Raw genomic sequence first — 17,015 nt, forward strand, 5'->3', positions numbered from 1 at the left:
TCTTTGTATCATTCTATGGTCTCTTACCCTTTATCCATCCCTTCATTCTTTGTACCTTTATCTTTGACATTCCTTTCTTTCATTCTTCGTGGCTCATCATTCTTAGTGGCTCATGCTCCCTGAGTGCTCTTGTGTAGTTTAGTATATATAGGCGTACGAGATCAGACTGGTCCTGTAGTCTTGATCTCGTCTACTCCAGGTAGTCCTGTACTCTTAGGCTCACTCTATATACTCTACTCTTGTCTCACTCTCTCTCTCCGCCCGTTCCGCGAGTTCCGACTACGTTCCGGTGCTCGCGTTCCGTATTTCTGTTGTGTAGGATAGTTGTAGCCTGGGTCCCCTCGCTGAGCCTTCGGGTCCCCTCTACGCTGTCGCTGACAATCTTATTGTTAATAGAGAATAGATAAGAAGGGTGAGTTAATAATAATTCAACTTGGTAAATAACAAATAATATAGTTGTTAAAATTATATAAGTAAAGAAATTCTGTAATACTGTTTAAAAGTTAATTCTAATAAGAGGAAATCTGTAGAAGAACTCTAAGCTCTAGTAGAGAAGGTCAGATTACAAACTTGTACATAATAATAGATAATTAGAATAATATTAATACTTTCTGTCTGTACTCTTAAGTAGGTTGAAACTAGTAATAAAACACTATAGAGTAATAATATAATAGAGAACTAGAGAAAGAGTATAATAAAAATTCAAGTATATAATATAGTCTAAAACAGACTGAAAGAAAAGTAGTCTGAGAGGTACAAGAATAATAAACTAACAAATCATTAGAGTTATAAGTACAGAACTATTACTAGTCTTTATAATAGTAAGTATGTATAATTGTATTAATTCTATATCTAAACCCTAAGTCCTATAGTTCTTTTTTGGTTAGCTTGAATTGACCACCTACAGTTTAACTTGAATTTTACTAAGTTAAAATAAAGTCCTTTTTTAATAAAATACATGTTCCCCTAACCAAAACCTATCCTAACACTCAAACCTAACAATCTAACTTATCTCAAACCTAATTGAAGGGTAAAGCCCCTCAAACCCCTCTCCTAACTTCTTAGTCCAAGAGTTGCCACACTAGTATTATGTAAGTGGCCATTCAGAGTCATCCCAAATTGGGTCATAAGACTCAGGGTCTGGATGTAGAAAATCAAAGGTTAGTATGTATCAGTTAGGACAAAGGGGTCAAATGGTACTAAAAATAAATAAAGTTGGAGGCAATGGCAAGGTTACTCTTGAGGTATTTTATGTCTTGATAAGGACCTACTGTTTCTTGAAACAATTGATATGTAATGGATTATTCGATTGACTAACTTTGAAGTGTGTGAGAATTCTCAAAACTACAATATGTAAGTGTTTCACCCTAGTTCCTCTCTAGAGGGATGCTTGGACTGAGTAAGGGATTAACAGCTGGCAAACGCTGAAAACGCTAGAATGCTGCTGGCAAGGTTAATGGAAGTAGAGGTTAATGATTGGCTCTCCGCATCCACTGATGTACAGAAGGAATTGAAGAAGCACAGACTTTATGAGCAGTCCGAGAGCTTGAAGATCAAGAACGGAAATAAATGAGTTAGTCAATTTCGCGCAGGACACGCAGAATGCTCTGAATATCGGGAGCCGCCCATCAAGAAAATGCATCTGTTGCCGATAGCTTCCAGGCTAAAGAAGTCAATTAACCCAGCAGAACAGCCTTGCTGGTTAGCATGTGTTTTACTTATCTTCCCTGGAATTAGACACGGTCTTATACGCTCGCGGCTCAGTTCTCCTATTAGCAAGCTTTGGGGATGTCAGAAATGACACTCGTTGGCAGGTGTGATCCTCCATGGTATGACTACGTTTTCTGGGGGATGAGGCCCTTCGTGCGGCTCGTGGGCAAAGCGTGGACAGGGATACTAATAAACGGACGACGCAAACTAGACAACGAGAGATACAGGGCGGATGCATTCATCAGGAATAGTATGCGCGGCTCGGCCAGGACATTAATCAAGGGAAGACCAGATGAAACTACTTCAACAAATAGAAATATTAGATTCACAGCTTTGTAAGATGTCGGTGCGTATGCTGCATGCGGATGTATCATTGTTGGGTTGGGAAGCGAGAGTCCTTTGCGTCGCGTCTAAATCCGAATAGTCGTGGGACTCGTTGATAGGATGTGGCGTCAGAGCGTGACTGATTTCTCACGCACGAATTATTAACTTCTCTTTCGTTGCTTCTTCCTTTCTTCATCTCTTCATTCCTCCACAGCTTCTTGACTATGGTCTTTTCCCCTACGCATTGCATGGCGGCCGAGACGACTTGGTGGGAATTTCCTCGTAGGCATCTGACTAGAATCTCATAAGCTCAAAATATTTTTTCCCTCCATTTTTAATGCAGTTCTGCCTTCGCCAATCTTCGGTCTTAGTCACGCGAACGCAGACCAACGCATGTGAAATCGTGTTGCACATGCTTCCCAGCAACGCTTCCAGGGGCAAAGTCAACGTTAGGGATTTGACCATGCGGAACGAAAAGATGTAAAGGCACCTTGTCGCTTCCTGGCTTTTTGACAAAAACGTAAACGTCTCTATTCGCAGCTCGCTGATGAGCCGAGCAAAACATTCTCGGTCGCCCTTCACCAGCACCAGCACCAGCACCAGCACTGCCGCGGGACGATTCGTAGCAATTGATAATTCGGATCTAAATACTACCTCTATCTTGTGCCTTGAAACTTGCGTCCGATTTTTTGCGCCCACGGGGAAGCCGTCTAACATATACTTCTGGAATTCTTGCTTCGACATATTAGTACTCGCGACCACAAGTCGCTCGATCTGATGACCGCGGATCTTTTTCGCTCGTTGCTTCGCCTCAGTTCATGAACAAAGCGGCTTCTGGTCACCATATTCTCTTACGCGATGGCGACTCTATTGGCCTCTCCCGTCATTTTGTTTGCCTTGTTGTAAATTAGCACTGAGAAATAAATAAAGGATGGTATCTTGCATGCGAGTTCTCGCTGTCTCGGTACGCCTCGCACTTCTTGACACCCCCGTCCAGAGAACACTGGGTTTTTGTGTACATGATGCTGTTGATACGTTTCGCCTCTCTTGTCGCCCTCGCAGCAGTAGCGCTTGGGGCTCCTGCTTCAACCGTCGAGAGCCGCAGTATCTCTCAGTCTCTCATGGACGATTTGGAGAGATATGTTCAGTTTGCTTCTGCAGCATACCAAATCCAATTGCTATGCCCTGCACCACTCGGAACTACGATGGTAACACAAGTGAGTTGCACTAGTCGGTCTGGCCATCACACACCTGACCTGAATCTACTTCAAAATCGGTAGTTTAATGAAGACTCGACTAATACGCAAGGATACATTACACGTGATGACGACCTCAAGGAAATTATTGTCGCTTACCGTGGCAGTATTCAATTGCAGGATTTCATCACAGGTTCGGCTGTTCTTTATTTTTATCGGCCCTTCTATTGTCATTGATATCCAAATATAGACTTGGAGTTTGCGTTAGTCGACTATTCGTCGCCAGGCGTGACTGGAACGGACGGAGTCCAGGCGCACCAGGGATTCCTCAATGCTTTCAACAGCGTCGCGAACACAGTGATCTCTACTGTCTCAGACCAGCTGAAGGCACATCCTGATTATTCGCTCATCTCAACCGGGCACTCTCTTGGTGGTGCACTTGCATCTCTCGGCGGCGTCTCACTTGCAGCAAATTTCCCGGATGCACCATTACGAGTGTTCACATTCGGTCAACCAAGGACTGGTAACCCTGGGTATGCAACTCTCGCAGAAAATCTTATTGGTGTTTCAAATATCTTTAGAGGTGATTCGCTTTTGTTATGAAAAGTATCGTGCTATTCTGACTTGACTTGACTAACACAGGCACCGAGACCTATGGTATTTCTTTCCGTTACTTTCATAGATAAGATTGAGCAAACGCTTCGATATAGATGGTGTACCGACAATACCGTTCCAATCATGGGGTTACCAACATCAGTACGCGTCTCTCTTGCTGTATGGCTCGTACCAGACATTTCTAACCTGCTGAAATCTAGTGGGTCTGAATACTGGGTTTCACATGATCCAAGTATGTTCCACATAAGAATCATATCACCTAACCTTTTCCAGGATACTGATGAAGATTGATTTGTTAGACACTGACCCCAACAACGTTGTAACCTGTGTTGGACGCGAGGATCCGAACTGCAGCGATTCAATCCCGTCAACAGGCATCAATGACGCACACTTGCGCTACTTCGGTCAAAGTAAGCAAACTGAATTGAGTTTTCGCGCTTCGAAATTAACACCACGACTACCTGTAGTTATTGCACTTAACCCTACAGTCTGCTTCTGATGATAAAGCATCTCTGGTTTTTTGGGCGGGGTTCTGTCATTTTTATCATGATTAAAGGATAGTTTGCAAAGGTCGATGTGATGCGAATCGATTATGTACCGAATAACATGCGCCTCAAAATGTTTGAGGTTTTCAACCTATCAGTCAAAATCAACTGAACTGCGCGGGAAGACAAAGACCTTCATAGTTGTAATGACATAAGTACGAATCAGGAGCGCGGGAAGCTTAATATTATGGAAACTAAAGTTAGCACATATCGTGCGGGAACTGGCTTTGCATGTGTTGGCAACTGCCTGTTTCGATAAAGGATACGGCCACAGCCTTTGTAGCCTATGTTTAGATCCCCAGAAGATTTACATGGAACATGCTAGAAGTCCGGATGATCGTCCATTCAGTTTGGTAGGTCTCCGTAATTGGGAACCAAGTTTCCACCATTGCCCTTAGATTAATATTATCTTACCGAACTTTGTGCGCGGACGACAAAAATAATGAGCCTCCGTCATAGAGACTCACTTCGACATCGGTAGTTTCGTGCCACAAGAAGAGAAGTGAATGTGCAGCCTTAGAATAGCAATTTTTGGGAAATGAAGGAAGGTTATTAGTATATTACACCCTCGTCGGATCGCGCGAACGAGCGAACGGGTTTCTTGAGGTCGCAAACCGGATGAGCATGACGCTTGCACGAGCCATAGTCTGCTAGCCTCTAGGAGCCAAATATTCATAGTCAGATATTTTTGCAACTGTCTCTCCATGTGCTGTGTAACAAATCATAACTATGGTTCAATGCAGACGCTTCCATCAATGCACTGCACTTTTGGAATAGGACCTGGCACCTAATCATATCATGCAAACAGAGCAGAACACTTGTAGCTATGTCACGTGTATTCGGTTTACAATTCGTTATATTGTGGTTATTCTTAGTACTTACCGGGCAATTGGATATCCAAACTTTGCAAAAATTGTTGGTACCCACAAGCATGTCCACTCGAGCACAACAAGATACCCATCTTTAGGATGAAATTCTCATTTAAGTCGAGCTTCATCTACATTTGTAATAATTATGGTTCGCTAGCTACGTCTTATCTTTATTTGGAGCTGTCAAGACTCTCCGGTTCACGTGCTCCAGTCATCGTGTTCGATCCACTGAGCAACTGTCCATCATACTCTCTGACTCCTTCTCTTCTATTACCTCCAAATTTCTTCCGTGTGGTTCGCTTCCTCGTTCCATTCCAATGGTCACTGCTGACGAATGACATGTGAATTACTGAGACTACGCCGACCCGCTAAAGCTGCAAGTAGCGGAACTCGGTATGTGCTAGGTTTAGATCGGGCTCGGACTTCTGTTGGTATAATGAACTACTTTTGGCCATCTACTGGGTTCTCAGTTCCGAGCGTGCTATATACTTTCTCTCTATCTCAGCCTGAATTTGAGGATAGGGTAGCACTAGCTTCTGTCTACATGTCAGACAATTTCCACGGACGTGCAACTTGTCAAGGGACTTTCCGAACTTCCTACAGTGCTCATCATTATTTCCTGTTCCATCAATTTATGCATTGGAGATCGTCCTAACACCATCCCTAGTATCTATCATCAAGGAGAAGACGTACGTACTTCGGATTTTCCTGCGGTCTTTACTGTACAAAAAGCGACCTTCCATTTGGCTTGATCTGGTGACCGCGGATCCTTTCGCCGCTTGCTTCATTTCGGTATACGGTTCAATACTGAACGTCGAACTCCGGTCGCGGTAACTCTTTATATGAGAATGTGATATCATGGAGACGGATTACGGCCGACTTCACGTTATACTGATTTGACCATGGTGTAAAAGAAAGGCTTGAAAAAGCGACGAATGAAGCGAGATTTGAGTGAGCGGTGCTTTCTAGTCATCGGCTCTTTGTCTGGCTTGAATACGACAATAGGCCATTATGATCATGGCTTACTTCGTTTTCTGTACCATGGCTCTTGCTGTGCAGGCGCTCGCAGTCAATGTGCCGCATATCGAGCGCCGTGCCATCTCACAGGCAATCATGGATGATCTGGAGAGATACATACAGTTTGCCTCTGGAGCGGATCAGCTATTCTGTCCCACCCCTCTCGGAACAACCTTGGTGACAACGGTCAGTTTAAATCTGCAAATATGATTACGTTGGTATGACTGAATTCCCCTGTGCTGTGATGTAGTTCAGCGATATTGGAACAGATACGCAGGGTTATGTTACACGTGATGACGAACGCAAAGAAATAATTGCTGCCTTTCGTGGCAGTACTGACCTGCAGGATTTCGTTACGGGTATGTTCCAGCTGCAACTGCTCTGCAACTAAAAGTAACTTATTCAACCATCGACACGCTATGATAGATTTGACGTTCGCCTTGGCGGACTTTTCATCACCAGGCGTGACAGGGACAGACGGAGTAAAAGTGCATCTTGGGTTCATGGACGCTTACAACAGCGTCGCGGATACAGTGATTTCCACCGTTTCAGACCAGCTGAAGGCACATCCTGATTATTCACTCATCTCAACTGGGCACTCACTTGGCGGAGCACTCGCATCCCTCGGAGGCGTCTCACTTGCTGCGAATTTTCCGGACACACCATTACGTGTGTTTACATTTGGCCAGCCGAGGACGGGGAATCCTGCATATGCGACACTCGCGGAAAACCTCATTGGTGTTTCAAACCTTTTCAGAGGTGCGTTTTATCACGGATTGATATCAGCATATGCTAAATAAATAATACATACAGGCACAGAGACTTATGGTACGGAGAAAAAGTCTTAAACAAGGATTGTATTTGACACGGCAATACGCACAGACGGTGTTCCCACCATCCCACCTCAATTTTTTGGCTATCAGCATCAGTACGTCTTGTTTTTGCGGGACGATCTCTACTCTCACACACTATGTTATATTCTCACATAGTGGATCCGAGTTTTGGGCGTCCAGAGATCCGAGTAAGTTCTTCCGTTTTCTTCGCTATTCATTCTGTCAAAAGTATAACGCCACAATTCTCGTCAGACACCGATCCAAAAAATATCGTAGCATGTATCGGTCGGGAAGACCCGCACTGCAGCGATTCCATTCCCTCCACAGGTATTAACGATGCACATTTGCGCTATTTCGGACAAAGTACGTGTATAAAGCCTCTTATGTATACAATGTTTATAAAACTCCTTTTTTTAGTTATACCATTCAACCTCACTGTTTGCACCTAGTGGTGGTAACTCTCGTCATTATTCACGTTTATCCGCTCTGCACGCTGATTTCGATGTTCATTGGTCAGAATAGTCGCAGGATCAGTCAATGTATGTATGTGAAAATTTGATTAACATCAATAAAAGACTTGTGCCCCTCATAGGGCTTGTTATTAGCATTGCTTTGCGAACAACTCGATTGATATAGCTAGCTTCACGTGCTTACCTTGAGTCCTCCATTAGCCCGAATCGAGGGAGGGAAGTCATTGTAAAACTATCAGCCCCGTCAATCATCCTCCACTAAAATCACCTCCTTCTCCTTAATCGCAATCTTCTTCGTCCTCTTCGACGCCTTCACTGGATTCGGATCCGAGAAAATCTCATCCAATTCCTCCAACGTATACCCACACGTCTCCACACAAAGGAAATACCAAACAACCGCTTCGAACGCATCCCAAAAGATGAAGACGATAATATATTTCCAGCCGATACGACCAAATGCGATGGGTGAACAGAAGAGCGAGATGAACGATGTACAAGCGATGACGAAGATCTTCATTGAGAGACCTTTTGCGCGAGTTGTGGTTTCGAGGCATTCGGCTGGATATAAGGCTTGAAGTGGGGTGTACTGATTGGGATATGCAAAAAACGATTGATGAGAAAAAGACTTTCTTTCAAGTGTAAAAGAATTTGCTCTCACAGTAAATGCATAAACCAGGTTGAACAAAATATAGAACGCAGCGCCAGCACGTCCGATATTAAGGTTCTTCGGCCCATCACCATACGACGCCCACGTAGCTGAGAATCCCGCATTTGCAGCTAGCATAAGTGAGCAGCCAAACGTACCCCATACTAACACTAGGCGTCTCGGCATACGATCTTCAAGAGTACAGGCGAACCACGCGACGAGTGCATTCAAACATTGCCCAATAAGGTTCATGTTGAACTGCATTTGCGTATTGTATCCTAGTGATTTGTATATGGACAACTACGCATAGAGTGTGGAATTAAACGGAATATATTAGGACGAAGATGGGGGCATGCGCACGTACGTTGAAGTAACCAAGACCATTTCCAGACCACTGACCGAATATACCCATGAGTAGGACCATCAGAGTTCGCCAACGTGCATTATGCGTTGCAATAAGAGCTCTAAGGAAAGCCAATTCAAAAATGGCACACACATTATTGACTTGTAATACCTACCTAAAATCCCACCACCGTTTATCAGAAGCATTCTGTTTAATATTCTCCTTAAATTCCTCAATCTGCAGCTTCACAATCGGGTTATTAGGATCGTCGTTTCCATGGTACTTCGTCAACAACGCAAACGCTTCTTCTTCCCGTCCATGAAGGTACAACCATCGTGGACTTTCTGGGAGGAAAAACACGACCGACATTACGATGATTGCTGGGATGCATTGAACGAGAATCGGAATACGCCATGACCAATCGGTTGTTAAGCGTTCAGTACCGAGTGAGATGGCTGCTGCTGGTATGGCTCCACCGAAGTAGCCTGTGTTGTACAATGCTGTGATCCGTCCTCTACAACATATTTTCATCACGACTTCGGTTCAACGAGGAAGAAAAGGAAGGATCAAACCTCCACTGAGGCGGAGCTATCTCCACCGCAAACGTCGGGGCACCAATAATAGTGACAGAGATGCCCATACCAAGGAGGAACCTTCCAGCAATGAATTGGCCACGATTTCCAGCACTTGCGATAACAGCCGTAGCGATCAGTACCACGACGTTTCCAGCAAACATCCCTGCGCGGCGACCAAGCTTATCGCAAAGGATACCGGCCCAGAGTGAGCCTGTCATTTGGCCGAAGGTGTAAATGGAGAAGATGATGCCTGTTGCGACGTCCAAGTTCCCTACATGAATAATAATGTGATACGATTCACTTCGAGGGGTGAGAAGGGCAAGAGGGTTAATGGGTACCTTGGTTGAACCGATCCTGATAGACTTTCATACCATTGATGGACGTCATGAGTGAACTATCATACCCACTTGAACATGCGCAAGTAAAGGCTACAGCAGCACCTAACACAATATGCCATATGTTATCGCCAATTAAACCCCAACAGTTTCTGTGAAATAACATACATGCATAAATAACAAAAGCATCCTTTCCGTACGCCTTCGTCCCTCCTTGCACGACTGCAGCAGCGAAAGCAGCATTATGGGCAACCCTGAGTTCCGCATCTTCAGGTACACAAGCAAGTGAAGGCTTGACAAAGTTGATATTCTCCTTCCCGTCAACGGTACTGAATTTCTCGATGGAGTTGACAGATTCGCTTGCTCTTGAAGACATCGTACACTACAGAGGGATGTATGGGCTGTACAGCGACGATGCAAGGAGCGAGGATCAAGCCCCGGAATTCCGAGATGCCATATGGATTGTTGTATTTAAGACGGTGTTTAGCAGAGAAGCTGGCTTGATAAAGCGTATCTAAACCTAAAATAAGAGTGCATATCCGCGTTAATTTGAAATGAAGACCACGCGACCATAACGCTCACCATGAACTTGGCGGCCCGAATGGAAGAAAGTTGATCAAACTGACCTTTCATAGGCAGGCAGAAGTCTTGGCAATGAAATCGTATGAAATAGTCACTTTAAGGAATCTCGATTCAATGACGAGTGATGAAAATTAGACAAAGAATCAGAAAACATGCTTTGCATGCAAATGTAACTATACAATTTCTGTGCTGGTCCGAGTACAGGGTGCATATCAGTAGTAGTACAAGGCAGGATATTGAGGGATATTGAGAATTGCTGTTGCATGAATAGTCCGATCTAGAATGGGTAATACGGTGTTGAAAGAATGAATCGAGGCCGGACGGCTTATTTACTCTCCAAATTCCTCTTTCGGCTCTGGCGTCTCTTGCTCAGGTGAAGTGTGATCGTTTGATGTTGCTGGAGGAGTCGGTGGAGTGAATGTCGATGGCTCGAGTTTGCGGGAAGGTGGCATCGCGGGCGTTGGTGCAGCGGATTCGCGAGGAAGGGAAAGTGCCGAGGCAATAACGTTACGGGTACGCCGGGTTGGTATTGCTTTGCCTACATCACAATCACGGATCAATATCTTGCTTATCTATAGATAAGAAATGGACCGTACCAATGCTTTTCACGAGATCGTATCCCGCAAGTCGTGCCTTGCTAATCGCGGGATCTACGGAGCTGCCCTCTTCAACTGCAACGTAGTCGATACGGTGGCGCGTGAGGAAGTCTTCGGACAGGACGACGGGCGCGTCGACAAGAACCTCGTCTACCCAGCGTATATGCCGAATAAGTTCGCAGCGTTCGACATGAGGGAGGATAGTGGACATTTCGTGTGCACGTATTTGTACGTCAGTAAAAGGCCCGACGAGGAGATGGACAGATGGGAAGGCAAGCTTTGCTTGGCGAAGCTGATGTACTGTCCTAAACCAGGCCAACATACGTTTGGTCAGTATCAAGTGCATAGCATGAAATATCATTCGTAGCACTAAATGCTTACCCAACGTGCACGGAGTCGAAAACTCCGTCTACGTACAAGCGGAACGACTTCTCTCGTTCACTGCGACTACGGGATCTACTTCGAGGTCCGACAGCTCCCTTGCCCGGTCCAGTGACTGTCTTCTGTACTAAAGCCTGCACGTCATCTGCAGAGAGCCTTGCAGTTTCAAACAAGGCCTTTGCATCTTCAGATGGTGGCACCTCTCGCGGAGGACGTGGAGCCGGAGCGGCAACTGTTGGACTGTCGATTCTGAGGTCTGCGATACTGGACTCAAGGGAACGCGGATCGTTGTCAGAGATGACATCGTAATCGTTCAGGTCATCGCTGATGCTCGCCGGCTCTGAGGGCGCATATGCGGCGGGCATTGTTGTCGTATTGACAGTGTCGTCGACGTGGACGTCGCCGGAGAGCGAGGCGAGTGCTCCGGAATTGTTATGCAATGCACATGGTCGAATAGGAAGGCGACGTTGTGACGTGCTACCATGTGACGACCTGTATACGGTCACGTGCATTTAATTTATGTTTAGCGCGTCCCAGTTCAGTCTCTTTGGGCTTCGGAAGCTATAACAGCAGAGGAGCATCACCATGTACCGCCTCCACTTCTTTCTTAAGCACCACCACCATCTCCCGCTGGGCTAAACTAAACACAACCATGGCGTCGCTCTGCAGCACTGGAACACTTCCACCGCGTCCAGACATCGAAGGCATCGGCACCCGAGTTGCCACCTATGCTCAGCTCTTCCTTGCCATCTTCACTATTGCTTTGACGCCCGCAGCAAGCTCCTTTGACGCCTGGTGGGCCGTGCTCGTCACCTCCCTTGGTCTTCAGTTTGCTGCCGTCGCGCAGCGGCATGGCCTCACTCTCTTTCACGCTCTTATTGTCACGCTTCTCGCCTTTCCCGTCTTCGGCATGTCATGGGTATATATTTTCTGGCACTGGAGGCTAGATGCTATGCCGCCCGAAATTCTGATTGCAACGCATATCCACGGATTTCTTTTTGTCGGGTACGATAAAAGTATATGTGTAGGAAAATATCGATGCTAACGCGCGGAAATAGGTTTGGTCTTTGGATCTGGGGCACTGCACCTACTTTCGGTCAGTGTCCGGAACTGAATGGAACCATGCAATTTGTCGTCTTTGGAAAATCGCTCCATCCTTTAGGCTGGATACGTATATTTGTTCTCGTTTTGTGTAAGTATTTCCATTACACCTTTGTTTGAATTCTTCTTTAGCTCGGGACTTTTCTTCTATAGACTCTATGTGGGGCGTCTTGTTCTTAGTGTCTGCCGCCGCTTCCCTTGTCCGTGCTATTCCCTCCTTGCACAACCGAGCCCATCGTCATCTAAGCTTCACGCGAAAACTTGTCGTCTATTTACCTTCAAATGCACAATCCCTTGTACTCGTCACGATTTTCAACCTAGCTATGCTGGCATATAGCATCTGGTCCGTTGAGAGCTTGCTTTTGCGCAACGTCACCGGAACATCCTCGACAGACGAGAGCTCGTGGACATTTGGGCAAATCTCTGCGATCATTCTTCTTGTGGGGCCGTTGTTCACTTTCGCGAGACTCTTGAGGATTAGGTTCTTCGGACCGGGGCATGTCAGTGGCACCGACCGGGAAGGCATGCCTTTGACAACTCATCGAACTCGGAGGGCCGGTATTCAAGCTGAGGCGAACGAGAAGGCTAATAGGTAATGATACGTCTATCACTTTGGCGTTGTTGATAGCTGACGTCAAGTATGTGTCTCCTAACCCATCGTCGATTTCTAGGAAATTGCTCGTGCAGACGGAATCCGGGGGATTCCCCTAAGGGCACATTCACCTGTCGGTTCCTGTCAGCTGCTTTTAATTGCTTTCACGCTGTCAATAATGCTCTTTATTTCGCGTGTTTATATTCTGCTGTCATTGCCGGATCAATACCGACCGATCATCATTCATCATGTACTTTACTCCATGTAATCATGTTGCAACTTGTAATGTTTTCTCCAATGTGTAGACATTAGAATGATGAAGACTTTTCACGATTGATTCCTGATACTGGCCAGTGTCCACTGCAATCTTCGAAAGTATTATGAGATGATTAGTTCATCAACGGACGAACCACGAGACGATGACTTCATAATGTCTCAGTTAGAATACATACAATATAAGGACGAGAGACACTGAGCAGTCAATCGTCACCTCACCCCTTGTCTATGCGTGCCCCCTTTAAGTTCTCCCTCTCAACAGGTTATGAGCCTTGAGCTCCCTGCATACACGCATCCACTGTACACTCTAAACTCTTTACTCACATACATTTGCACACATTTGTATTATGGTTCCCCCACGTACGGATACACACTGTAAACCAGCCAATGTACCCAAATACTTCAGTCAAAACATCACAATGCTTAAGACTGAAGTGAACTACAAGATGTGGCACTACTGCATCATTTCTAGTGTTGCAGCTACATGCTTCAAACACTTACTAAAGGATGAACCACAGAACAAAGCTGAGAGGGAGATGGCTAAGGCTATTCATGCATGCATAGTTAATAACATTGCTGACACAATATTGGCAAACTATATGCACTTCAATACATCTATCCCTCAGTTAATGAAAGTACTTGAAGAACACTTTAACCCCTAGATGGTACATAAAAAGGCTATCAATGAATTGGCACTGTTTATTTGTAGAGACCATGTAAAACATTTCAGACATACATTAGACAGACTTGAGGAAGCATACACAACTCTGTCTACTAACAGTGATCCACCACACAACTCTACATACAAAGCAGTAATATTGCTTGCCACTCCTAAGTAATATACACACATAGTAAATACAATAATACAATCTACTGATGCTCAAAACAAAGGCAAACCAGTCAATGAACATAAGAAAGTCAAACTGAAGCAACTAATCCTTACATTGTAGAATGCCTACAATGATTACTGTGCTAAACAAGTACAAGATTCCAATGATTGGACAAAGAATAATGTATGTGTTAATACAATGTATAAAGCCAATAAGTAGAGGAAATTCAATCTGCCAAATCTGTTCAATCTGACAAAAGCAAAATGTTTCAATTGTGGAAAAACAGGACATTTCTCTAAGGAATGCTGCAAACCTCCTACTGAAGCTACAAAGCTTGCACACACCAAACATCAGGCTAACATTGTGTATAAAACAAATCAAACTGTGGAAAACACAATGAACACATTTATTATTGAAAACCCAAACAAAAACAATGTTGAATTAAAGGAAGGCAATGTTGAAATGAACAATAATGCCTACACTCTTATTCTGAGCAACCAGGACAAACAATTCGAACAATATGCTTCCTGGGTATGTACTAACGTATTTACAAATACAATCATAACTAACAAGAAATCCTATATGCAAATGATGGATTTACTTGATTCTAGTACATTAATACATGCTACTCCTTATCTATTTTGATTAATGGATGTACACAACATAACTCCTACAATTGTAACTATTGCAAATAGGTTAATAATGACTCTTAATTGAGCTGGATCTATGTGTATCGAAATCCCAAAGAATATACAAGAAAAAAGTGTCATAACATTACAAAACGTCTATTACTATCCACAAATGACCTTTTCCCTCATAAGTCAAGTGTTACTATGTAGGGAAGGTTATTCTTTTATGTTTACAAACAATAATTGTACTATAACATCACTATGTAATGAATACATCAGACATATACAATTGAGAAATAACTTGTATATTTTGTACAATAATCACTTATTAAAAACAATGAACAAACTATCTATTTATGATATACATAAACGTCTCAGACACATAAGTTACAATTATATTAAATGATTATTAAAGACACAACCAAGTGTACTATCAACTAAAATAACAAACTATGAAGAAAAAGAATGTATTGAATGTATAAAAGCAAATATTGAATGTACACCAATACCAAAACTATGTCAATCTCCTCTTGCAAATCAATTTGGAGATCTTATTCATATCAATATCATTGGTCCTATTGAACTGTATACATATAAGAACATATACTACTTATTAATGATTGTAGACGATTCTACTTGTTAGTGTATAATGCTCAAATTACAAACAAAATCTAATGCATATACACAATACATACAATGGACAACTAAAATATTTACACAGTACAGAGTTAAAATAAAGCTTTTACAAAGTGATAACAATACTGTATTCCTTAGTGAAGATTTCCAACAATATTTAGATTCACAAGGAACAAAACAAAGATTAACAGTACATCATACTCTATAACAGAACAGAATAGTGGAACAAATGTATAAAACTATATTTAGAGGTGTAAGAGCATATCTAACATCTACTGAATTACTGTTTACATTATAGGCTGAAGTAACAATTCATATTACTTATATTCATAATAGAACACTGTGTGCTACTTTAAATTACAATACCCTACATTACAAACGTTACAGAACACACAGAACAATTGATAATATATATGAATTTAGTCAATATATTATCATTTGCAATGAAAATCCTACAAAAATACAACAGCAAGGTATTATTGCTTGTTAGATAGGATTAGACAATGAAAGTAAAGGCTATAAAACTTGGCACAATAATAAAATTACTATTGAACGAAATATTCAATTTCTCAAAGGTAAACCTCCTCAAATTGAAGGGGAGAAAATAGACAACACAAACAACAATACAAACAAGTGTTTAATAATTAAAAATAATGAAACAGACAATAGAATAATGAGAACGGATGATAATGATACAAACAACACTGATCCTAACAAAAAGGGAAAAGTGGCAGAACCAACAGACTTAACAGACAACAAAGTTAAATTAACTGAAAAAGAAGTAGAACCTAAATTACATTGATTAGAACAGAAACAGAAACTAACAGAATGTGCTATCAAGCTTGAACAACGTATGGAGAATAAACATGTAACAAAACACATGTATGCACTTAGCAAAAAGGATGAAGATAATATTGCTATTCATTTAACAGAATTTAATGCTAAAATAAGTGAAATACAATTGGATCTGACTTCATTTTATAAAGCAATCCAATGTCTAGATTGTGATTCATAGATTACAGCTATGAAAGACAAAATAAAACAATTAGAAAATCATAATACATGGGAAATCACAAATCCACACAATAATATTAACATTATCAGAACACAATTTGTCTATAAAATAAAGCAATATACTGATAATAGTATAGAAAAATATAAAACACAATTAGTAGTTCAAGGAAACTATCAGATTAACAGTCTTGACTATCATACAGACAATTTATTTGCTCCTACTGCTAGACTATCTATAGTACAATTAATATTAGCATGGGCAGTATCTAATAATTATGAAATACATCAGATAGATATAAAATCAGCATATCTGTATGGACAATTGACAGAAGACAAAGAAATATATGTTAAACCTCCTCCAGGTAACTTAATAGACAGATTACAGAATGGACAAATATTACAATTACAAAAAGTGCTATACAGATTAAAACAAGCTGGTAGAAGATGGTATAAAACACTATCTAATATACTACTTAAATGCAGATTAATGAAATCCAAACATAATAACACTGTATTCTTTGTAAAGAAGAAAGAAATAACTGTAGTCATATTATTTGTACATGTCAACAATATTACTATTGCAGCAATGAATAATAATACTATTACAATAATAAAACAATCTATTGTATGTCATTTACAATATACAGACAGTAGCGAATTACACTAGCTACTTGGTATAGAGATTCAACACAACAGAGAGCATAGATTCATCAGGATGTGTCAGACACATTATATTAATAGTATAATAGAACGTTACAAACTTACAAACGAATAAAGTGTACAAACACTCATACAGCCTGGTACACAATTAAAAACAGTATTGCAAACCAATAACAATAGAAAACAAATGTCTGATATACTATACATAAACATGGTTGGTGCACTTAGATACATTACAGA

General features: G+C 42.2%; 5 protein-coding genes across 5 annotated transcripts; 3 read left to right on the forward strand and 2 right to left on the reverse strand.

The window, feature by feature from the left end:
• Positions 1 to 3,006: 3,006 nt before the first annotated feature.
• FOMMEDRAFT_145517 (alpha/beta-hydrolase) lies at positions 3,007 to 4,344 on the forward strand (the record flags this gene model as incomplete). The annotated part of the gene is made up of 8 exons (XM_007264399.1): positions 3,007 to 3,251; positions 3,315 to 3,423; positions 3,481 to 3,813; positions 3,873 to 3,887; positions 3,941 to 3,986; positions 4,046 to 4,077; positions 4,145 to 4,255; positions 4,313 to 4,344. Exons 1-8 carry the CDS (start codon positions 3,054 to 3,056, stop codon positions 4,342 to 4,344), a joined length of 876 nt encoding a protein of 291 aa, XP_007264461.1. The 5' UTR covers positions 3,007 to 3,053.
• A 1,956-nt stretch (positions 4,345 to 6,300) lies between these two features.
• Positions 6,301 to 7,558, forward strand: FOMMEDRAFT_153753 (alpha/beta-hydrolase; the record flags this gene model as incomplete). The annotated part of the gene is made up of 8 exons (XM_007264400.1): positions 6,301 to 6,462; positions 6,527 to 6,635; positions 6,703 to 7,035; positions 7,090 to 7,104; positions 7,159 to 7,204; positions 7,266 to 7,297; positions 7,362 to 7,472; positions 7,527 to 7,558. 8 exons carry the CDS (start codon positions 6,301 to 6,303, stop codon positions 7,556 to 7,558), a joined length of 840 nt encoding a protein of 279 aa, XP_007264462.1.
• Positions 7,559 to 7,788: 230 nt separating this feature from the next.
• Positions 7,789 to 9,644, reverse strand: FOMMEDRAFT_104845 (general substrate transporter; the record flags this gene model as incomplete). The annotated part of the gene is made up of 6 exons (XM_007264401.1): positions 7,789 to 8,165; positions 8,238 to 8,525; positions 8,590 to 8,689; positions 8,744 to 9,082; positions 9,141 to 9,414; positions 9,482 to 9,644. 6 exons carry the CDS (start codon positions 9,642 to 9,644, stop codon positions 7,824 to 7,826), a joined length of 1,506 nt encoding a protein of 501 aa, XP_007264463.1. The 3' UTR covers positions 7,789 to 7,823.
• Positions 9,645 to 10,254: 610 nt separating this feature from the next.
• On the reverse strand, positions 10,255 to 11,463 carry FOMMEDRAFT_104848 (uncharacterized protein). Its single transcript, XM_007264402.1, has 3 exons — positions 11,038 to 11,463; positions 10,657 to 10,961; positions 10,255 to 10,598 (listed from the first exon to the last, which is right to left on the reverse strand). Exons 1-3 carry the CDS (start codon positions 11,400 to 11,402, stop codon positions 10,390 to 10,392), a joined length of 879 nt encoding a protein of 292 aa, XP_007264464.1. The 5' UTR covers positions 11,403 to 11,463; the 3' UTR covers positions 10,255 to 10,389.
• Positions 11,464 to 11,689: 226 nt separating this feature from the next.
• On the forward strand, positions 11,690 to 12,734 carry FOMMEDRAFT_153756 (uncharacterized protein; the record flags this gene model as incomplete). The annotated part of the gene is made up of 3 exons (XM_007264403.1): positions 11,690 to 12,042; positions 12,096 to 12,229; positions 12,292 to 12,734. The coding sequence occupies 3 exons, from the start codon at positions 11,690 to 11,692 to the stop codon at positions 12,732 to 12,734; spliced, it is 930 nt and encodes a 309-aa protein (XP_007264465.1).
• Positions 12,735 to 17,015: the final 4,281 nt, after the last annotated feature.

Source organism: Fomitiporia mediterranea (genome assembly GCF_000271605.1).
Source record: "Fomitiporia mediterranea MF3/22 unplaced genomic scaffold FOMMEscaffold_4, whole genome shotgun sequence".
Taxonomy (NCBI): domain Eukaryota; kingdom Fungi; phylum Basidiomycota; class Agaricomycetes; order Hymenochaetales; family Hymenochaetaceae; genus Fomitiporia; species Fomitiporia mediterranea.